Below are 23874 nucleotides of genomic sequence, written 5' to 3' on the forward strand. Positions count from 1 at the left end.
AGAGGTTTTTGAATGACATCTGACGCTATGTCAGCCTATTATATAGGGAGGCACTGGCCCCTCCTGACATGGGCGTCACCTAGCCAGCCTGTAAGGGCTGGCGTAATGGTATTTGAGCTTCTGATGAGGTCACGCAGGAGGCGTTCCCATAGTGAGACACGAAACGAATGCTATGAAAGAGAACTATATTTTAAATATTCATCATTCTAATATTTTACTGTTTCTGTTCCTCTTCAGTGCATTCCAGTTCCTGACATTAACAAACCCCAGTCGACCCATTCGTTCGCTATGACCTGCATCTGGATCCATTTGAACCGCAAAGCTCAGAACGACAACTCCAAACTGCAGATACCCATACCGCACTCTCTGAAGCTGCACCATGAGTATGTCTTTCACAAAGATATGCATTTAGCGATAATAAATACTTCAAAAGTCATAATTTTCCCTAAACAGGGCATACCTGGTTAATTGCTAATGTCGCCCAGAATTCATAAAATGACAAACGTCCTCTGCGGCTCTCTGTCCACCGCTTTTCCCCTTCTTTCTTTAGATTTCTTCAGCAGTCGCTGCGTAACAAGACCCTGGGCATGTCCGACTATAAGATCGCCCTGCTGTGTAACGCCTACAGCACCAACTCGGAGTGCTTCACTCTGCCAATGGGCGTCCTGGTTGAGACCATCTATGGAAATGGATCCATGAGGATCAACCTTCCCGGCACCAACTGTATGGCTTCGGGATCGGTCACTCCGCTGCCCATGAATCTGCTGGATTCGCTCACTGTGCATGCAAAGATGAGGTAAATGAGTAAAACACAGAGAATGTTTTAATTAATTTCTTCTACTTCAAATCCCTGATCGCCTGCCCTCCGGTCTCCAGTCTGATCCACAGTATTGCCACGCGTGTCATCAAATTGGCCCATGCCAAGTCCAGCATTGCTCTTGCCCCTGCATTGGTAGAGACGTACAGCAGATTGTTGGTCTACATGGAAATTGAGTCCCTGGGCATCAAAGGATTCATCAGTGAGTCTATTTTTAAAACTCACTTAAAGTTTGCACTATGTTGAATTGTAGATGTATGAAATATTATCTTATTTGAGGAGGAGATCATTTTGCTTCTTAACGACTAATAGTTGTAAAAATGTAAAGAGAAGAATATACAGATATTTGTAAAAGTAAAAAGTTGCCTGAAAAATAAATGCTCAGGTAAAGTACAGATACATGAAAATTCTACTTACCGTAAGTAAAGTATGAAGTATTTGTACTTCATTACTTCCCAGCTCTGCAAATAGCCGACATAAAGCCGTCTGAATGTGTCAGGCTTCAGAATAGTGTTATTAATCTCTATATTTATAGTATCATGAACATTTTAATGACATTTACTGAGGAAGCAGGTTTATTTACATGATACTGTTTCATTATGGGGTTTTGCAGTACTATCGATATATTGAGCTAGTAAAATTTGCAAGTGTTACAGTTTACTGGGACACAGTTACATTATTATTTATTCTCTTTGGAGCTCCAGAAACGTTTTAAATAATGAGAAACACTCTTGTCTGTCCAGGTCAGTTGTTGCCCAACGTGTTCAAGTCTCACGCGTGGGGAATCCTTCACACATTACTGGAGATGTTCAGTTACAGGATGCATCACATCCAGCCACACTACAGAGTCCAGCTGCTGAGTCACCTGCACAGCTTGGCTGCTGTGCCACAGACCAACCAGAACCAGCTACATCTGTGGTAATGTAGAAGCATGTGTCGCATATAGCTAGTTCCTGCTAATATTAGAAATTTAAAGCAAAATTACACATTTTGTTGCTTTTTGAAGTCGAAAGATTAAATCAAAACAAATATTAAAATGCAGCGTGAGTGTTGTGTGCTCTTTTAATGCACTTTATTGCCTTTGAACTTGAAATTTGTGATGTTCCTACCATGAAGCGAAAATGATCTGAAACTTGAAAGTTATTCTTTTAAGTCCTTCTGTTTGAAATAGTTATTTGCTTAATTCTAATTATTTACTCAGGTAAACTAACTGTGGAAGACAGAAAAGTCCCACACAACATGTTCTCATGTTGTCCAACTCAACTGAGAAACAAATTAAGCACAAAAAAATGTTCATCAGGATTATGATGTAGTGAAAAAGAGTCATCATTCCTCTTTCTGTCTTTGTCCTGAAGTGTTGAGAGCACAGCTCTGCGCCTGATCACAGCTTTGGGGAGCTCGGAGGTGCAGCCGCAGTTCACCCGCTTCCTCAATGACCCAAAGACAGTTTTGTCAGCCGAATCCGAGGAGCTGAATCGCGCCCTGATTCTCACTCTGGCCAGAGCCACACACGTCACCGGTACTCACTCAGTTTTTGAAGCCTCATTTGCAGGGTTGTTTTGGGTTTGTTATTTTTTGCTGCCCGCTTCATTTTAGCCATTGTTTCGCTTTTTGCTTCACTTCTAATCATCGTGTTTGACTGAAATCCGTCTCATGTTATTTGTCACCTGCTTTCTGTATGTGCAGATTTCTTCACAGGGTCTGACTCCATCCAGGGCACTTGGTGTAAGGACATCCTGCAGACAATCATGAGTTTTACGCCTCATAACTGGGCCTCACACACGCTATCCTGCTTCCCTGCACCACTACAGGTGCAGATATTATGTTATGCAAAATATTCAAGTAATAATTGTGGTTTATTGTTGTTTTTCTCTGTCAAATAAAACGTCTGAATCTTGCTGTAGTGACTCCTGGACCTCTGTTTTTGCTTCAGGCGTTTTTCAAGCAGAACAACGTTCCTCAGGAGTCGCGCTTCAATCTGAAGAAGAACGTCGAGGAGGAGTACAGGAAGTGGAAGTCGATGGCCAATGAGAATGACATCATCACCCACTTCTCCATGCAGGGCTCACCTCCACTGTTCCTCTGTCTGCTGTGGAAGATGCTGCTGGAGATGGACCATATAAACCAAATAGGCTTTAGGTTTGTTATACATAAGTTAAGCTTCCACATGTATATAAAAAGTAGAGCGCAGCGGGGGAAAAGATATACTTAATTAAATAATCCAAAGCTGTGATCAGCGAGAATATTACTTGTTTATGTTTCCAGGTTACACTCACTATTAAAGACACTGCTGAGTGTATTTTAATGAACCCTGTGTTAATGATGCATCTCATCACTGTTGTTGAGGCATTTTAAATTTAACATTTTACATCAATTAAGCAGGAAGGGGTTGCGGGGGTGGGTCCTACACAGCATCTATGACTAATTGATCCCGAGGGAGAAAGCTGCCTTATTGTGGGATGATGAGCTAACTGCTGTTTTTTGTGGGGGGTTTTCCATTTCTTTTTTGGTCCCTCAGGGTCTTGGAACGTATTGGAGCACGTGCACTGGTGGCTCACGTGCGCACATTTGCCGACTTCCTTGTCTATGAGTTCTCAACGTCAGCTGGCGGGCAGCAGCTTAACAAGTGCATTGAAATACTCAATGACATGGTCTGGAAATACAACATAGTCACGCTGGATAGACTCATTCTGTGCCTGGTGAGGACAGACGGAGAACTACAGGATTATATACTGTAACAAAGACATCATTGATTCTACACTTTTTCTTTGCCCATGCTGCAATACGATAAGGGTCCATGTCTCTGCCTTCAGGCGATGCGTAGCCACGAGGGAAACGAGGCTCAGGTTTGCTACTTCATAATCCAGCTGCTGCTGCTGAAGCCCAATGACTTCAGAAACCGAGTCAACGATTTTGTCAAGGAGAATGCTCCCGAGCACTGGCTGCAGAACGACTGGCACAGCAAACACATGAGCTACCACAAGGTATACGTGCGACAGAACACGTTCCATTAAAAGTTAGTTCCACAACTGTGAGACATCTCAAAAAGTCAAGTTAAATCTAGAAATGAAATCAAATCTGTTTTAAAATGACCATTTCTTCCAGAAATACCCAGAGAAGTTGTACTTTGAGGGTCTCGCAGACCAAGTCAACCCTCCCATGCAGCTCCAGCCTCAGTACCTGCCAATCTACTTTGGGAATGTGTGTCTGCGCTTTCTGCCCGTTTTTGACATTGTCATCCACCGCTTCCTGGAGCTCCTTCCTGTCTCCAAGTCTCTGGAGACGCTGCTGGATCATCTGGGAGGGCTGTACAAGTTCCACGGTGAGTAGGGCTACGAGGAGGACTGCGGGTCCAAGATGAGGGGAGTTGGATTCACTAGGACATCTTAACGCATTCTGAAACAGGAAATCCCAGGCAGCTCATTCAGTGGGAGAAATGTTTCATCACTCATCTAAGTAACTTCTCCAGTCATCCACTTATCAGAATCAGCTTTTTGGGATAAAAAAGGGAAGGTGAACTTTGCCATTAATTGGGGATTTGTATTTACCGCTGCGTTTCTTTGCAGATCGCCCTGTGACCTACCTGTACAACACCCTTCACTACTATGAGAGACACCTGAGAGACAGAACCAACCTCAAGAGAAAACTGGTTCATGCCATCATGTCTTCACTGAAGGTAAACAGAGAAGACACATTCATTAATTCATGTATCTGAAAAGCTAATGCGCAATTATTGATATCAGTGTAACGTTTTATTTTGCAGGACAACCGCACTCCAGGCTGGTGTCTCAGCGAAACCTATCTGAGGTTTGGCATGAATGCCCGTGAAGAAAACGTGTGGATCCCTGATGACACCTACTACTGCAAGCTGATTGGACGCCTTGTGGACAATATCCTTCATTAATCTATCACTCTTAACAACAAAAGACCAATGTCTGGTCATGGAAAGTCATTGGTCTTTTGGGCTGCTGGAAAGTATATTTACCTTACCGCTGTGAGTTCTTGTCTCCCTTAATAGCTTTAAAGAGGGATTGTATTTATTAATCCATCTAAGCTCATTTTATTGCAGCCTCGGGGGTTGTTAAAGTAGAAAAGAGTTATTAAAAACAAGATAAAATCGGTTGGATGGGGTTCGTGTGCTCCACGAAAACAATATGCGTTTAATTAAAAGTGGAACAAGTAAAACATCCGTGCTTCCATGAAGGCTGTTTTCTCCTCTGGTGATTGTTTATCCTCCTTAGCTTTTACCTCACCCATGGCGGGAAAGTCACCGGGTCCTTTTCCCAACTGTGACTGGAGGTTCAACGAGTTCCCCAACCCTGCGGCCCACGCCCTGCACGTCACCTGTGTGGAGCTGATGGCTTTGGCCGTGCCAGGAAAAGATGTGGGAAACGCTTTGCTTAATGTTGTGTTGAAAAGGTGCAGTAAGCAAGCCATGTGCAATCACTGTAAAGTTTATGGGTCTCATTAGGCTTAAATGCCATCTTTTTGGAATTAATAGTGTTCTGTAGTGTATGCAGAATATTTTAATGATCCCTAAAAGCATCTTCTCCTTTCACCTTTTAGTCAGCCTCTGGTCCCCAGAGAGAACATCACTGCCTGGATGAATGCCATTGGACTTGTGATCACTGCACTTCCAGTAAGAAAAATACTCTGACTTTCAGCTTTCACCATAAACTGATGTTCAGATTTTTCCGCCGTGACGACCTATGATCTCCTCTTCAGGAACCATACTGGATCGTTCTCCACGACCGCATCGTTTCTGTGATCAGCTCTCCGGCATTGACATCGGAGACAGAGTGGACAGGCTATCCCTTTGCCTTGCTTGACTTCACCGCCTGCCACCAGAGCTACAGTGAAATGAACTGCAGCTACGTGCTAGCATTAGCACACGCCGTGTGGCATCACTCATCCATCGGACAGCTGTCTCTGATCCCCAAGTGAGGCGCTCTCCTTGTTTCTATCCTGTAAGACTGTTTCTTTTTGCTCTCCTCATGTCTTTCTGTGTCTGTGCGTAGATTCCTGTCAGAGACTCTGAAGCCAGTCGTCAAGACAGAGTTCCAGCTGCTGTACGTGTATCACCTGGTGGGGCCGTTCCTTCAGCGCTTCCAGCAAGAGAGGACGCGTTGCATGTTGGAGGTACACTTCAGACGGTTCTGTTTATCTTACATGAAAGATATCATTTAGTTTTGTCTTTCTCCTGGTGGATTTTTGTACATTTTGTTCTGTGTTGCTATTTCAGATTGGTGTTGCCTTCTATGAGATGCTGCAGGCAGTTGACAAACACTGTCAGCATCTCAGCTACATGGACCCGATCTGCGATTTCCTGTATCACATTAAATACATGTACACTGGAGACAGCGTGAAGGAGCAGGTGAGCTTTTGACGGCTCCTTGGAGCATAGCAGTGTCACAACAACAATCCAATCCAGTTTTATTTATAGGGCATTTTTTATACATGCAAATTTGGCAAAGTGCTGTACAAAGCACCAAAACACCACACACAATCAGTGAAACCATGAAACAACAACAATAAAAATGATAATATATTGAAGGTAAGAACACACCACTGTCATTGTGAGTTAAAAGCCAGATGAGTTTTTTTTTTTTTAAATGAGGAGATCATCCTAAAAGATGGGCAGGGAGATCATTCCATAATTAAGAGATGATTACTGAAAAAATGGTCCATGTACCTCAGCGATCTTGAGTGAACATATGACACGTACACGAGTGGTCATCCAGGAAAAGTTTTAAAAGCAAATAATAAAATCTTAAAACAAACAGGGAGCTAGCGGAAGGAGGCCAGGATGGGCGAGCACTGGTTAATACAAGCTGTGGCATTTTGGACCAACTGCATGCGAGCAACGGAAGCTTTGATTTATTGTGAACTCGCTAATAGTGGATACAGGAACAGGAAAGTTCTTGTCATTTAATTGTTTATCTGTTATTGCCAGTGTGGGGAAACAGTCTTTATCAATAGGAAACGCTGTAAAAATGATGAAAATACAGTTGAAAGTTAAAAATCTTTGCACTCCTTCACATTTTCTAAAGTTGTCCAGTGAGCCGGATTAGCATCATCATCAGGGGATTCTGTCCCCGAGGCCTTATGTTTGACACCACTGCACTAGAACCATATTAATATTATTTATGAGCCCTAAATATTACCCTCTAAATACAGTGTAGTTATCAGCATTGCCTTGTTTAATTGCACTGCAGAGGCGTGCATACAGCATTGTTTGTCTGTAAATATCACGCTTGCTAACGGAAATTTCCCTGCAGGTTTGAATAAGAGGCCTGACTGAGGCAAGGGTTACCCTGTTTTCTGCTTTTTTTTTTATCCACCGTATACTACTGCAGCTTAGATTGTGCACAAAATTGACCTATTATGTTGCAGATGAAAGCTTCCAGAAAACGGAACTGCTGCTGAAATTCAAATAAATCCAAACAGAAAGTCTCTAAATATAATTTGTTTGGAGAAATGATGACATGCCAGTAGGACTGTGTAATTATGTGCACAGAGATTAAAAAGTGTGCTACCCTTTGAATAATAGATACCCTAAAACCATCATCATGTAAAACAGGGAAAACCAACTGACAAGAAATCTGTGGCTTTTACACACATTCTGAGTGCATGCTGCTCCTCAAAACACAGTTGCTGTTTTTTTTATCTCCATTTATCCACTCATTCATTTTTTTTGTTGCTTATTTGGATCTGAGTCACATGGGCACAGATGCCCAGACCTCCCTCTTTTTGCAATGTTTCCAAGCCACCTGTCAGATGTAATCTCTCCTTCATGTCCTGGGTCTTCTTTGGAGCCTCCCTCTGGTGGGACATGCCAGAAATATCTCACCTGATCAGATGCCCGAACCTCAACCTTCCTCCTCTTGATGTGGAGGAGTGGCGGCTCTACTTTGAGTCCCTCGCAATCTCTAAGGCTGAGCTCAGACACCGTTTGGATGGAGTTCATTTCTGGTGCTTATATCTGCAATCTTATTCTTTTGGTCAGTTCTCACAGACATAGGTGAGGTTAGGACCGTAGATGTACAGCTTCACAACAGCAGGTAGCCTCTGCATGGATGTCAACACTGCACAAGTCTGTTCCCCTCTCTCGTGAACAAGACCCATCCATCCAGGGGTTGCAAGGGACCTGGAGCCTATCCTGTGTCAGTGTGAAAGAGAGGATACACTCTGGACAGGTCATCAGTCTGCCACCAGACTAACAGACAGACAACCATTTGAACTCACATTCACCTGTGGGTAATTTAGAAACACCATTTAAGCCAGGCTACCTCGAGAGAAACCTTGCAGATTCCAAGCAGAAAGGCTGTCATGGATTCGAACCCAGTACCTTCCCTCTGTAAACACCAAGATCCCAGAGATACTTAAAAGTCCTCCATTTGGAGCAACAGCTTACTCCTGATCAGGAGTGGCCACTCCACTCTTGACCAATTGAGAATCCCGGCCTAAGGCTCAGAGGCACTAATTTTCATTTTCAAGTGTTCACTCTCAGCTGCAAACCTCACCAGCGTGACCTGGAGGTTACCGCTTAAAGAAATTCATCATCTTCAAAAAGTAGAGAGGCGATCCTGAGACTTCATCTCTTGGCTGGTTTTCATCACTTTTTTGCCGTTTTAGTTTGAGCTGAGGTGCAATCCCAGAGGCGTGCCCGACTTTATAAGAGCAGGTTTGTTCCAAGCCACCACAGGACACAATATGCTGTGTTTTTGGTGCAGTAATTCTAAAGAAGCAAATGTGATAAATACTGATGTGATGCTTAACTGGTAATTACAAAGCACCTCTCTGACACAACCTAATTGCCTTTCTTGTGTAGTTCCTGCTTTTAGCTCTGTCTACATCACTGTATTCACTTCTCATCCTTTTTCCATCCACCTTTTTTGTGCTTTGTCTAGGTGGAGAAAATCATCATGACTCTGCGTCCTGCCATGAAGCTGCGTCTGCGCTTCATCACGCACAGCAGCAAGATAGAGACGTCATCCTCAGCTGCCAGCGCTGCCTCCGCTTCCTCCGCCTCTTCCTCCTCCGCCACCCCGCAGCCCCCTCCGTCCACACTCTCATCCTCCACCGCTGCCGCCTCGCCCTCCCCCTCCTCCTCACAGCACACACACACACCTATGTAGGTGGCCTTGCCAAACACAAACGCACAGTAGCGATCATAACTATGAACTTACATTTTGTTCGTTTTATTCTCATTTAGATATTTTGTATCTCGTGTGTTTATAAACAAGGCCTCCTGCAAGAATTTTGTGCAAATTATTTTCAAAATCTCAACTTATGACAAAGTTAAAACAAATAAATTTTTTTTCTTCTTATGTTTTTCTGTTCAGGAAACTCCATAGACTGAGTTTGACAAAATATTTAAGCCTTAACATAACAGACAAAATGGGTCACAGGAAAACAGAAGATTTTTTGTGGCGTAATTTTATCGTATTTTTTTTTTGTAGACATTTTTTTTATGTTGTACATTATTACTTCATTAAAAACGGAGGCAAGTTTTTAAAATAATGGGTCTTTGTAACAAAAACTGTGTATTTCTTTATTTAGACTGTATCCTCATGGTCTCAAACCAGTGATCTTTCATGTGTTCATGTGTCAACCACTTTACCTACACATGGATCCACTATGTTACTGTAAATATAATAACCATGCATATTAAGGTTTTTCTAAGAATTATTCAGTCAAACTAAAATTTTGTGTTTTTTGTTGCTTCTCTCATGTTTTTCATTTGTTCCTGGGCAGGCTAGAAATACCAGACTGATTCTGACAGGTCAGCTCACCCCTTACTCTTACTGTGGACAAACACCTGTTTAGTAGGTGAGCCCAAAGCAATATACAGGTTCTGTCTGATGCAATATAGTAACAACCAGCAGGGGGAGCCCAGCATTTACAGATGACATCAGTCACTTTCCTCACAGATGGAATTAATGAAGGATGGAGGGAGTCATACATTAGGAACCTTACCTTACCTTGCCCCATTTGATTGGTTCCCTTTCTCAATGCCAGAGGATATGGAAAAAGCACATAAACAGGTATCCATTAAGTTTGGTAGAAAGTTACACTCTGAGCCAGTAACATTTTGTATTCTGGCAGAGAGTTGGAGCTGGGAATTTTGCCATTTGACAGTTGGCAGTAAAGCTAATGGTTAGACATAGACTTCATTCCAAATCCTTGGGGTATATTGTTGGGTCAGTAAATCAAATTATAATTAAATTGGTGCCTTTGGATGTTGGGCAGTGGCGAGGGTAACTACATAGTTTTACCAACTATTTTTACTTCCCACTGGAGAAGCTGAACTACAGCAAAGCTGATCAATGGAAACATGTAGTTTAGATTCCTAAAGCTGCTTAGAGGAAGTAGTTAAATATTAGTTTACATCATTTATTCAAAATATCACAGAAAATTACAAACAAATGATATTTCCTTTTATGTCACATTGTAGTTTTAGTATGTGTTTATGTAAATCATCATGGAAATGTATCCAACTGCAAAATTGAGTCAGAAGTAGTGAAGTCTTATTCTCTAATGTCAGTGTTCATCTCTGATTATTATCCCAAATTTGCTGTTATATGGCACGTGGATAAACTAAACATCGTTCCACTCAAGAACAAACGTAATATACTAAAATAAAAAAGGTCACACTGGTGCTGTAAAGTGTAACATATTACAGAAGCACCTTAAAGGAGTGTGTTACTGCACTTGTGTGTTGAAAGTCATAATGCTGTTTGACCCACAATCTGGAAGGATGTTAATCGTGGTCATCAGCAGCAAAAAAAGCACGCTTGGACCAAATGCAGTTCCTCAAATGGCCACTTGAGGTTGGCTTCAAAACAACCCAACAAATGACTGACGTCCTGTCTGCACAGCTTCACTTTAGTTATGTGTCGCTTGCGAACGAGACGACTCTGAAAGCTGATTCTTTGTAGTGAACAAGAAGAACTGAATCTTCAGACGGTCCTGCTCAGCTGGCAGAGGCGGGACTTTATCTTGATGGTCCCCCATACAGCCAATCACATGCAAAGACAGACAAGGACCATACCATTGTATGAAAGAAGGAAGGGGAGAGACACTCTGAAAACAGCGGGTATAGTGCAAAGGTACATTGTCCATTGTGGAGGACAATAGGGTTCAAACTATCGGCCAGGCTTTAAACTCCATGGAAGTTCTCCACAGTGGTGGTAAATGTTTATGAAAACACTGATTTAAAAGTTGCTTATCAACATGCAAACCATTAGGCTACAACAGAAGGCCTAGAACTGAAGAGCCATTTGGGCTGGCTCTTTGAAAAGAACCAGACCTCTCATCACTACATCCACTAAATCAAGATTTCTCGACTGTGTTTATGCCGTTGGTGCCTTTTGGAGCATTTTAATGCAGCTCTTTAATAATCACTATGGCAGTACAAATAAACAAACAGCTCATCCAAGAAGTGTAGTGTTGTTTTTGTATGAACTTAGCGCTAATTAGCAGGTTTCCAGAGACGTGGGAAGAGCCGAACAGGTCTGCACAGCTGAGAAAAATCATAGCAAAATGAGCATAATATTTGAACAGCACAGCATTAATTAAACCTGTGCTCATGAAGTACACACACAGGTGAGCAAATTCATTATGAAACCATAAATAAGAAATTTGTCAGTTTTGCAAAGAGATCCCTTTACACACAACTCCCAAGAATATGCATTAAGCCTATCATGTCCCAGTACACATAATATTTTAATATGTTCAGGCATAATATGTTCATTCATGCAGCTGGAGTCAAATTTATTTCTGCAGGAATCATATTAATGTAAAACTACTCCTTAACATTAATGCTAAACTCCTTGAAGGCAGCTCATAATAAGTCAGAGCTTTACCTTCATCTGGATGTACGATCCAAATCCAAATGTATCTTTGAACTCGGAGTCTTAGGAGATATATATCCTCATGAGGGGCACTAATGTTGCACGTGTTAAAAGTATCTGTGGATATACTGATCAGGAAGAGGTGTGTGAGTGTCCTTTGTGTCAGGGTGAACCGTGAGGAAGTTTTTAATTGACGCTAGCTGGAGAACGATCACTCGCATGAGGCCAGTGATACTGGTAAATTTTAGGATGGAGCTGATCGCCCTCTCATCACTTCTGTTTGAAATATGTATAGATTTTAAATGTTCAGCATCTGTTACATCACATTACCCCCACCATGAAATCCTTGACCTTGCTGTCACTGTAAAAGTGGTATTTATAGTCAGCACACACGCACCAAAGATGAACGCCGGTGTAAAGTTGCACTTTAACCTTGAACGCCATCAGCCATAAAGATGTTGTCAGCAAGTAGGTGCCAGTAACTGCACAAAGGTCAGTCTGGTCCGTTTTCTCTGACACTTTGCTGATTCACTTCCTCACCAGTGCTTACCTTAGAAAGTCTTGACACAGGCTGCAGTCTCACCCTGAGCCCTTCGTGCTCACTTTGAAGGCTGTCCTTTTGCCCACACGTAGAGTATTTGAATTCTGATTTTAAAAAAACAGTGTTTACACAGATCGATAATCAATCACTCCTGATTATCCACTCTCAATTACATTACATTGTCAGTAGGTCAGCTGTAACTAAATTACATGAAGATTGTGCAAGCTCTTTGTTAATTACATTAGAGACTTGAGCATCTCTTGTGATTTCCATTGTGGTGACAGCGCAAAGTCTTATTCATCCTCCTTGTGGCTTTAGAGAAGAATGTCTTTGTGTTGAGCAACACGGATTTGGCTTTTGGAGACATGCGGCTTGATGTCATTGTTCCTCTTTATGAAAGTTTCGTGTGTACCAGGTCAGCCGTGACCTAATCACATCACCATTGGTGCCATGCACTCCGGGTGTTTAATCCCATTCTCCTTTCTGTATGTATGAGTCATCCCATGCTCTCCCCATAAGGCCCTCGCTGAGATGTAGGTCAGCGTATGTGCTGCTGGGCCCGTGGCTTACCCATTAAACTCTGGCCCTAAACACAATGTGGCAACACACAGGCCTGTAGATGTACTTTGGGAGGGGTGGGCGTGATATCACAGTGTAGTCAAGTAAAGCTGTCATTACATATGTGTCTCAGCTCTTGTAGTATTACGTGGGAAGCCAAGGTTTAAATATAGCATGGCAGCATATAACGCCTATGCGCTGGGCCAGTCTACAGCTTCATGTGTCATCCTGTATCGATTCTGGATCCACGTATTACCTCGGTTTGATTCCTTTAACCGTTCGTGAATCTTCTCACGCTAGAAGTTTATTATTATTGTTATTAATAAATAAAATGACATGAAAATCAAAATAAGGACTCGTATTTGTCACCTATATCTCACCACTGGGTGAATTACGATGGAATCAGTGTTTCCCAAAAAATTAAGCCAAATGATCTTAGCGGCCCTCTCAGTTTGCATCTCATGACACAGTAGTATTGATTGCCCTGATATTTAGTACTTTATTTACATTATGACTTTCAACACATGTTCCCTTATGGGATAATTGTAACAATGGGTGAATTTATTTTGTGTCATTATCAGGTAAAAATGTACATTTGCCTAGCTATTGTACTATAGACTTTGCTGCAGCCTACTTATTTGTGTTTAGCACTGATCAGCATGCCAAAATAAAATAATGAACATAGTAAGAGAGTGTATATAATGCTGGATGTAGCCACCATCACATCACCCATTGGTTAGAGACATCCTGTGTTAAAGGATGTAACGTACACTCACAGCATGGTCTGACACAAACGCTTACCTCAAAAACATCTTTTATTTCTAAATGTTCCTTTTAAACTGGATCAGAACTGCTTTTAGTCTACCATTTCTCAATTATGGTTAGTTACTGTTTCACCTGGCCTTCACTGTTAAATTACCATTGAAACACTTTATCATCTACTTTTAGCTACTCCTCCATTTAACACCAGTTATCTATTAATTTCACCCATTTCTCCACTGTGTTTAAATAACCTTTTTGTACTCTTAGCTAGTCATTCAACCACACATTTATCAAATTTACAAACATTTTATTCATTTTTTTAAAATTTATTTATGAAATAAATTCTTTATTTCTTAGTGCTAGCTATGCTTTAGCTAGCTATTTTTTGACATTTATGAATGTGGTTTTATCATTTATCCTTTCCATTTCTACAGTTTATCCATTTCTATCAGTGAAATGTCAACCACAACATTCTGATTATTAAGTTAATGTTAGTTTATGTGAAATTGTGAATGGTCTAGGTGAACATCAAAATTTGCTGCCTACATTATTGTGCTGTATCTTTTTAAATATAATTCAATTTCAGCTCATTAAATGTTTATTTATATAGTGCAAAATCACACAGTTGCCTGTATTAGAGAGAAACCCCAACAATCAAACAAATCCTACGAGGCCCATGCAACCTTAACTTTTCAGTCTAATCAAAATAGAAGAGAAAGTCAAAATGTTTATTCAAAAAACATACACAACACAGGCTATCGGCTATAAAATGCTAATGCTACCCAGTTATATGCAAAGTGTTGAGGCCAAAGTGTGACCCCGACCAGCTGCTGGGACACAAACTCGACACTAGGTCAGAGTGATGAGTATTATCACAAACTAACCAGCTGCTATTACCAGTTTTAATTCACTTAATTAAATGCATAATGGATTTAATAATTAAATGCATTTATATAAAGTGTTGAATTTCTGTTATTACTGCAGCCCTCCCGCATCAGTTTGACTAAGTTGACTAAAAAGTTTTTACCGCTGAAAGTTGCTCCACACACTTCACAAAGTATCTTATTGTTCCTGAACCAAAGTGCAAAATGTGTCCACACTCCTCCCAAACGTTGATATATTTGTCACATTTATAATAAGCATGGGAGCTAGTTTTGTCTTGTAAGAAGTTACCCCTTCCTTTTTAGCCCCATCATTTGCTAAAACGTTTCGGTTGTTGTTTCTCATTGAACTACTTGGTTTGACTCTTAAAGGGTTATGGAAGATTTCCCTGTACAAAGAAGTTTCATCACAGTCTTGTTTTTGTTTCCTTGCCCTTCAGCCAGAAACATGAAAACACAACCGTCCGCGCGGCCTTGTATTGTCAACGCTCAAGTCTTTGCGTTCGATTACTCTTTAATGGGAAGCTCTGAGCTAAACACACACACGCAGACACAAACGCAGAGCACTCCAGTCGCTCACGTACAGTTGCCATGGTAACCGGATGTATCTGGGGACGCGAGTATGCTCGTCGCTTACTTGCCTCTCTGACCTGAACGGTGCACACGAGTGGGTGATGATCTCTTAACCCAATCGCCGTGAATCTCCTCTGAAAATTGTATTTTTCTGACAAGGAGCAAAGAGTTCGGGGAGAGGAGGAGACGGGAGCCGAGGGGTGAGAAGAACAGAGAGGAGTGGTAGACTGACAGAAGCAGCAGTGAAAGGTGTTGATTGTTGTTTTTTGGCACAATGTCAGAAAGCACACCTGTTACACGAGAAGGACTCCGATCGGAGTAGAAATCAATGTGCTGTTTATCTTAAACTGAAAAAGAAAAGTGTGTGGTTAGAGTACCCACAGCAGGGAGAGTAATGATGCCAGAGAGGAAGCAATTATTCCTGACCGCACAGTAATTAGGATTATCGTGGAGGACAATGACATATGGACGAGGAGAATGAGAGCAGCGTCCGGTTCAAATGAAAAATCACGTCATGTTTTGGGCGGGCGATTATGAAAAATAGGCGTGGAGCCTCAGTTTCGACTTTAGCGAGATAACTTTATAATTGCAGGGCTGTATTACTTACAGTAAATACTTATTAGGGGTCATTAATTTTGTTTGCCTTTAAAAAAAAAACCTCACCTGTTCGATTTTATTGGTCTTGAACAGATAAACAATGAATGTAGAAAAAGCAGAGACATAAACCTTCCCAGCTATATGCAAGCTGAAACTGCTCGGCTGATTGCTGATTGCCACTATGTGTCACCAGATAATTAGAGGTACTGTTTTCCAACATTTGCACAGGCACAGATGGCCCCTGAAAAAAAAACCCTGCCCTTTTAACTGTTATAAATCTGAGGAATGAATATTGAAGACCAGCTAATCACTAACATTGTTAAGGCTTATTTTTATACTGAACTGACGCAATGACCGGTGCCTTAATCATCACACTTCACATTTCTGGGCACTCACTGCTGAGCAGAAAAATAAAGTGTATTTCAAATGCTAAATACTTAATGGGGGCTCACTTTGAAAAAAAAAAGTACCAGTGACGAATTTCGGTGACTGTAAACCATTTAAATTCACTTTGATGGAGTCCCACTTGCACAGCAGCATGTGTATTTGCGGAGGACGCCAGATGGTAATCGGTGTAAGCGTAAAGCGAGTGGACAGTATTCTCATCTTCATCATTCCCGATTAAAGAAACAGACAAACACTTTCTTCCTCCTCAGTTTTCTACTGTTGCTAGGTGAAAGCTTCCCAAGGACAAACTGAACATTTTGGACAATAGGAAGCAGCAATATTGTGCTGAAGAAATGGTGATAATTGGAAAGACTGAATCTCCAGAAAATTAGTATTAAAATGCACCGTGGCGTGCCATTTTAGCTCACTGGATAAAGAAGGGTACCCTTATGATATTAGGCTAATGCAAAGACCGAAGTTTGAATGGGCCCTGAAGGCATTTACTGCAAGGTGTTTCTCCCAGCTTTCCTGTCTTCTCTTCTCACTGTGGTCTCACAATAAAAGCTAACAAACATTTGAGAAGTGTGGCTCTTTTGTCCACATGTCATTTAAAAAAATCATTTTAAAAGCCTTTTGAGGGTTAATGTCATTGTCTGATGTAAAAATCAATTGTTATTAGTGCTGTCACCGTTAATCTCGTTTAAATAACGCCATGCGGTTAATGCCACAACCGCATTAATGTGCCAAATCTCCAATAGTGATTTAACGCGGATCGCCCCGTGCCTGGGGCTGCATGGCACCAATGCGTCAGCGCGGTTAGCTCGTTAACGCGTTAGCGCCATGCAGCCCCTGGTACGGGGCGATCCACGTTAGCTTGCTAACGGAGATTTAATGCGGTTAATGCGGTTATGGCATTAACGTAATTTTAACAAGATTAACGCTGACAGCACTAATTGTTATGACAAAGACTACATTCATCTTTTATATGAAATGTAAGTTCAAGACTTAAGAATGTCAGTGAATGTCATTTGTAACAGCGTGGACACTGGGAAACATGGATGATCTGATATCATGGTGTTGGTGTTGTTCCTGAAACAACATTGAGAGTGACCAATCACATTGTTGTGACGTTATTTGTTGGCGCGCCAAGCCATTCGTGCATTTATGAAATTCCAATGTTGCAAGGACAATATCAATTCTGCTTAGTGTTTATTAAAGGGTCAGGGTCCGTTGATCGGCGGAAAGAGGCGGTTTGCAGCTTAAGTACAGTTTTTTGTTTTACTGCGGTTTTTCCCGAAGTCGCAAAAGTATGACGTCACAACATTCTGATTGGTCACTTGCAATGTTGATCCTGGAACAACATTTACTATGTTGATCTGGGAACAACACCAACATAACGATATCAGATCGTGCGGGAAACACTCTGGCCGTCTGTGGCTCCAGAAGTTTGTCAGCTGATTGGATTATTTGTGTGTTTGGGCACATTTGTCTGTCTTGATCTCATCTAAGCTTATAAAAGCTGCTTTTGTAAGTCAGCAACTTTTGAGGGAGAGTGGAAAGATGAATATTTCTGCTCTAATCTGTCATGCCTGCATGAAATAAACCGAATTAAATTCAAAATATAAGCAAAAACCACAAGTTATATCACATATATTGCTTTGTCTTGTAAGATCTGCTGCTGCCGCCTCACGCCAGGTCACTCACGGTCATGCCTGGTCAGTCACAAACAAGCACACAGTGTTCAAATTAATTTGCTGGTGACATTTCTCTGTGGTGTAAACTAGAGTCGTTATTAGCGCAGAGTCAAAACAATCTTTACTTGAGGCCGGAGGGACATAAACAAGGCTGCCAGATACTCTATGTGAAAGTGAACCGTCAATAAATCTTTTCTGTCACCTTCCTCTTTCTAATCACCTCACACAAAGATGCAATGACCAAACGTGCACACACGCGCATTTTTAACTCTGTAAGGTCCAAATGACACAATAAAATACTGCTGCCTTCACTGGCTGCAGGAACTTTTCCACTGGATTCATGCAACATGATCTGTTTCACAACATTTTCTTGTGTTTTATTTTTAGAAGCCCGGACTTTCATGGTTGCCATCACCTATACATTTTTTTCAAAACCTCATACAAGTGTCAGACCATGACATCAGATGTTTACTCGATGGCACGTCTATAAAACTTACTTACTTTGTAGACATGGTCACACACCAACTTAAATCAAATGTATTATTTTACTTTTGTAGATTGTATCTGATTCAATGAGAAGTCTGTGTGTTTAGCTTCAACAAACTGCTGCCTTAAAAATAAAAAATCAAGTAAATTAAATTAAGTAGAAATTTTTATCGTTGACTTTTAGTATGTTCCTATGTCGGATTTAATTACCCAGACGGATATCTTTATGGGAACTTTATTTTGATTAATTTATTTAGAAAAGACCATAACTGATATAATTTGCCCAAACGTGCACTTCCAAAAAGACCAGGCTGAATCAGTGACTGATTAATGTTTTATCCTAGGTCTCTCTTTGCTCTGTGCTGTCTATGTCTGCCCTCACCCCACCACATATTAGTGGAAGATGTTTACCCTTCCCTAAGCCTAGTTTCTTCCTGTTAAAACAGTTCTTTCTTGCCACTGTCATTAAGTGTTCAATCAGAGGGGGTCATCTAAATTGTTGGAACTTTCTCAATATTATTGTAGAGTCTTTACTTTACAGTGAAAAGTATGTTGTTGTGAATTGATGCTGTATATAAATAAAATGTCATTTAATTTAATTTAACGGAGTGTCCCGGACATAACCAGAAATGTCAAACATATGCTTACAGTACGCTATATGAGATTTTAAAAGAGTAAATACTGGGCTTAATTTCATCAGAGAGACAGAATCATTTCAGTAGATGCGCATAGATAAAATCTGTCTGTAATATTAATATAAATAACTGACTGGCCATATATGTAACAGCTTTAAAGGTGTCCTGTGCATGTAATCAGAAACCAATTAAAATCACAGATTTTTAAAAAATGAATCCACAGAAAGCAAATAACCATCACTGGCATGTCTTGGTACACACAAAATGCAGTTGTCTGAAGTGGCTCTTACCACCTTTAACATCTTTTAAAAAATTATTCTCAGGCTTATTATAAATCACACAGCCATTTTGACCCTGTCAGTATGCACAGTCCTTTTTCTATTAACCGCTAAATTCATATGACAGGCCTCAAAAAGCCTTTTCCCTGCTGCTGTATGAAAAAGTTCAGTTCATTAAAATGAATGTTGTTTGTTCACTCTGACCCAGCGGTGCGCTTTTTTATCCTCGTGTGTCTGTATGATGTACTGCAGATAGCCATCATGTGTTTGTGTTGATTCACTCCATCTGTGGTGAATGATGAGCCCACTGCTCGGATGCTTTGATGAAAAAAAGAAAAGAAAAAAGAAAAACATCGCACCAGCTGTGACTGTGTCATCGCTAAACCTGAGTGAAACCTGGTCAGGGAAAAACAGAGGAAATGGCACGATTATCTGAGAAGATGACCTCAGGATTAAAGTTTACACGCACCCGTGTGATGAGTTATAGTCACATCTGTGCTGTGACGGGAAAACCAGAAAGTATAAATCAAACAGAGCTGAGAACACAGATATGAAATATGGCTACATATGAAAAACATGACTGAAGGTGAGTCACAACTGAGCTGAATATAAAAACCATCGCAGAGGCTAACGGGTGAATTACTGTTTGTTTTGTTGCTAAAATTTAAAGCACAACTGCAATCTGGGAAACGTGTTTGCATTTGACCCACCTGACAGCAGGTGTTTATCACGACAAATTAACAGAAAATGGCTTTTGAGGCAATGTAGAAAGAGTTTTTACAGTTTGACAAGCACAGTCCATTGTTTCCAAAGCTGTGCAGCATGTAGGTTGACAGAGTAGTTCATCACAGCTGCCGTTTGCGGGTGAACAGTTTCACAGTGTTACAAATACCTGTTCCACAATGTTGTAGTATCACAATAATACTGTACTATTGCAAAATGAGCAATAAAAAAAATCAGCCTTTTAGTTTACATTATGAAAATGTAATAAAACAACTATCTGCAGAATGAATGATGCGTAACCTGAGCTGTCCTAACACAAATGACTTTAACATTTACACGTTTAGACAGCTTACCCTTAATATAAGGAAACACAGCTGTTGTAAATCAAAGAAACATGTTGGAACAGCTCGTCAGATTTGCTGTTTTACTTTGTTGAAGTAGGCGGGGTGTTTTTGCTGAAATTGAAGTTCAGCATGTTAGCGCGGGGACAGTCTGCAGGCGGCATGTCTACCTGCAGAGAGCATCTGTGGTTGATGGAGGCAGTGTACAAACCGGTCTGCAGGCTACTCCTTCTTGTGCTGTTCTTGGTTCTTCAGAGAAGGGTAAAGTTATACAATTTATTATTCATAATATAATGATGCTGAACTTTGGGTGGTGGGGCCCCCTGTGAATTTTTGCTTAAGTCCTCGACAGACTCTAGAACAATGAGTGTTTCTGCTTACCCTTGGCCACTTCTAGCTTAGCTTCTAGCATTGCCCAACATTGCTTATGTACTTTAGGAAATTCTATATATCGACAGAGAAAATGGGCTAGAGAATCAAAAGAAGGTAAAAGTAGATGCAGCCACAATCATGTGGAAGACTGCTGGCTTGATAGTTGTCAATCAACACCCTCCAGATGGAGAGTAAGCCACAGAGAATCATTACTTAAAAGGCTGGCTGTGCACAGAGAGCTGTATCGAAGCAGATCAATGGAAAATTGGCTGGAAAAAAAAAGTGTGGTATAAAAAGATGAAAATACAACAGGAATGACCAAAACCTTGAGAGGATTGACAAGAAAAGCAAATTCAAGAACTTTGAAAGCTTCACCAGGAGTAGTTTCTGGAGGCTACAACTGTCACATTCCTGTCGCACACAATATCGAACCACTCCTGAACCACAGACAGTGTCAGAGGTGTCTTACCTGAGCTAAGGAGAAAGAGAACCAAGCTGTTGCTTAGTGGTTCAAAGTCCTATTTTCAGATCAAAGTATATTTTGTATCCAGTGTAAAGTTTCTGCAGTCTGTGATGATTTGGGGTGGCATGTTTTATTAAATCCAAAGTCAATGCATCCGTCTACCAGGAGATTTTAGAGCGTTTCGTGCTTCCATCTGCTGAAAAGCTTTATAGAGATGCTGACTTCCTTTACCAGGAGGACAGTGCCAAAATTACTACCAAATGATTTGTTGACCATGTTATTACTGTAGTTGACTGGCCAGCCACCTCATATGACCTGAATCCCACGGAGAATCTACAGAGTATTGTTACAAGGAAGAAAATACAGACGAACTGAAGGCTATCAAAGCAATTCTGGCTTCAATAACACAGCAGGGCCACGAGCTGATTGCCTCCACACCACACTGTACTGAAGCAGTAATTCGTTCAAAAGGACCACCAACAATGTGTTGAATATATAACTAAACATGTATTTTGAACTCATTTTTGATTGCTTTTAGGAAATCTTTAATAATTTGAGGTGCTTGAGGTAAGCGCTAATCATCAGCATTAAACCAAAAGAGGTTTGAAATATTTCATTTATGTGCAATCAATTCAGACTTATTTACCCTTTTAATTTTAATTATTTAAAGAAGACTTAAAGTGCCCCATAATGGCTCATAGAAAATAATAATCATCACTAAGAAAGCATTTTATAGTTTTATGCATTGTGTTGAAGATTAAATAGCAAAAGAATGAGAGTAGCACAGGATACCATGAGGTATTTATATTTATTAATTTAAGAAAATCGGTTTGTTCTATTATATCTGTAACAAAAATGCATGCCAGTATTTCTTTAGCCAAAGCTGATCTTTTGCACTTAGTGTCTAACTGCTGGTGGGTTTGGTAAGTACATAATCCAGAACTTCCACCATCCGTCAGGCTCTAATCGTTGTATTTCAAACATATCACACACAAATATGCTGCTGTTTGAAGACAGGCCTGCAATTTGTACTTGTCCTGGTGTTTGACAGATACAGTGCCACTGTCTCTAACAGATCCTGTGGATCCATATGTGGGTAAGTGCAGGAGGGTTAGCTTGTTCATATTCCAGTCATGTTTGTGTCACCTTGCAGCTGAGGCTCTTCACCACAAATAATTGCTCGGTGTTCCTCCTCCTCCTCCTCCCTCTGAACCTCATTTTCTTAAAATTAATACTGCGATAATTGCCCGCTTTCCACCCACAGCCTCAGTGACACAGCTTTTTATGTTCAGATTTTATCATTGTTATTATAGTATTTCACAGAGTGTGTATATCTGGCACTTCCAGACTGTTCATTGAAGTAGGAAGTGAAGGGAGAATTAAACAGGATCCACAAGATGATGATGGAAAGATGGCTTGAAAGTGCACATGCACTTTGTTTTAAAAACACACTGTCTGAATGTGTTCAGGAAGGCAGATGGTGCCATGACCCGAGACTGAAATAGAAAGAAAAAAAGAAGAAGGATATTTTGTCTTTCAGAGCAAGCAGAGAACAACCCTGTGGGCTTCAGAGAGTGTGCACACAACATGTATACACAACACAGAAACAGCACATTACAGTTAATGGACACTGGCCACATTTCTTTTATTGAATTATTTTTTTAAAAGCTCAAAATAATAACATTTATAGGTCGGGACTGTGAACCCCAACCAAACCCGATCTGAAAATGGCTTAATTATCTAAGTGTCCAACAAAAAAAAAACTCCCAAAAAACTAAATGCTGGATCCTGCACTTCCCAGAGTGCTCACAGCACAACCATATTAGACCACATCTGCCTGGTGAAAGCCACAAATATTTCAAACTCTGTATCTCAAGTTTGTGACTCATACTTTCTCATAAGTCTCATGCCAAAGCTGTGATTTGTAATTCATGGCACTCCCTCAGACGCCAGAGAAAAGCTCAGTAATCCTCAATGACCAGTAAAGTGATCTTCATGTTTAACTCTGCAGAAGATTTGATAAAATGATAGATCTACCTTAAAGTTGTTTTAATTTAATCCAATTCCAGTTCTATTCTATTCAATTTTATTTATATAGCACCAAATAATAACAGCAGTCACCTCAAGGTGCTCTATATATTTTTTAAGATAAAGACGCTGCAATAATACAGAGAAAACCTAAACAATCAGACAACCCCATTTGAACAAGCATTTGGCAACAACAGGAAGGAAAAACTCCCTTTTAACAGGAAGAAACCAGAACTAGGCTCAGGGAGGGGTAGATATCTGCCATGGCCTGTTGGGGGTGATGAGAGAAAGAAAGGATTAAAACACACTTTAGAAGAGAAGAGCTAATGATTAAATGCATGGATGTGTATAAACCCATAGTGACTGAAAAAAGATGAGTGAAGAAGAAACACTCAGTGCATCATCTGGTCGTTAAGTCTGACCACATTAGCCGTCCAAACGCCACTTCAGGTCCCAATGTCAAATGAACTCTGCGGCATCACTGAGAGTTAAAAACTGTCTAAATTCTTTCATCTGCAATAAAATGATCAGTGTGGAGGCTCTACCAGGTGTAACAATTACGTTTAACATGCAGGCATCCATGAAAACAGAATTTCTGAAGTTAAACGGAGGTTAGCAGGGATTTAGCTCGCTAGTTTCCATCTAAAGATGAGATACCATGTTCTGATTGAGGGATTTCTGAAAAATTAAAAGGTACAGCTCTGCTATCACTTCTGACATAAATGAAGACAGAAAACTAAGCAGCAGCGATGTTTGTAGGGTTACTGAAGTTGGGCTAACTGGTACAGTGGGGCAAAAAAGTATTTAGTCAGCCACCGATTGTGCAAGTTCCCCCACCTAAAATGATGACAGAGGTCAGTAATTTGCACCAGAGGTACACTT

At 40.7% G+C, this 23874-nt stretch overlaps 1 protein-coding gene across 2 annotated transcripts in view; it reads left to right on the forward strand.

Moving 5' to 3' along the window:
• Positions 1–11163, forward strand: part of med23 (mediator complex subunit 23) — a 28770-nt gene extending 17607 nt beyond the window's left edge. For both annotated transcript variants that reach the window (XM_005725039.1, XM_005725040.1), the window contains 18 exons: positions 238–383; positions 551–796; positions 877–1019; positions 1561–1735; positions 2173–2336; positions 2504–2628; positions 2751–2956; positions 3336–3516; positions 3631–3801; positions 3923–4139; positions 4384–4493; positions 4581–4707; positions 5071–5236; positions 5384–5456; positions 5543–5757; positions 5836–5956; positions 6060–6191; positions 8728–11163. In XM_005725039.1, coding sequence (XP_005725096.1) covers positions 238–383; positions 551–796; positions 877–1019; positions 1561–1735; positions 2173–2336; positions 2504–2628; positions 2751–2956; positions 3336–3516; positions 3631–3801; positions 3923–4139; positions 4384–4493; positions 4581–4707; positions 5071–5236; positions 5384–5456; positions 5543–5757; positions 5836–5956; positions 6060–6191; positions 8728–8955 — 2946 coding nt within the window. In that variant the 3' untranslated portion in view covers positions 8956–11163. The remainder of the gene's footprint in view (positions 1–237; positions 384–550; positions 797–876; positions 1020–1560; positions 1736–2172; positions 2337–2503; positions 2629–2750; positions 2957–3335; positions 3517–3630; positions 3802–3922; positions 4140–4383; positions 4494–4580; positions 4708–5070; positions 5237–5383; positions 5457–5542; positions 5758–5835; positions 5957–6059; positions 6192–8727) is intronic.
• The last annotated feature ends 12711 nt before the right edge of the window (positions 11164–23874 follow it).

This window comes from Pundamilia nyererei, unplaced genomic scaffold (assembly GCF_000239375.1).
Source record: "Pundamilia nyererei isolate P.nyererei 1_Seehausen unplaced genomic scaffold, PunNye1.0 scaffold00013, whole genome shotgun sequence".
Lineage (NCBI taxonomy): Eukaryota > Metazoa > Chordata > Actinopteri > Cichliformes > Cichlidae > Pundamilia > Pundamilia nyererei.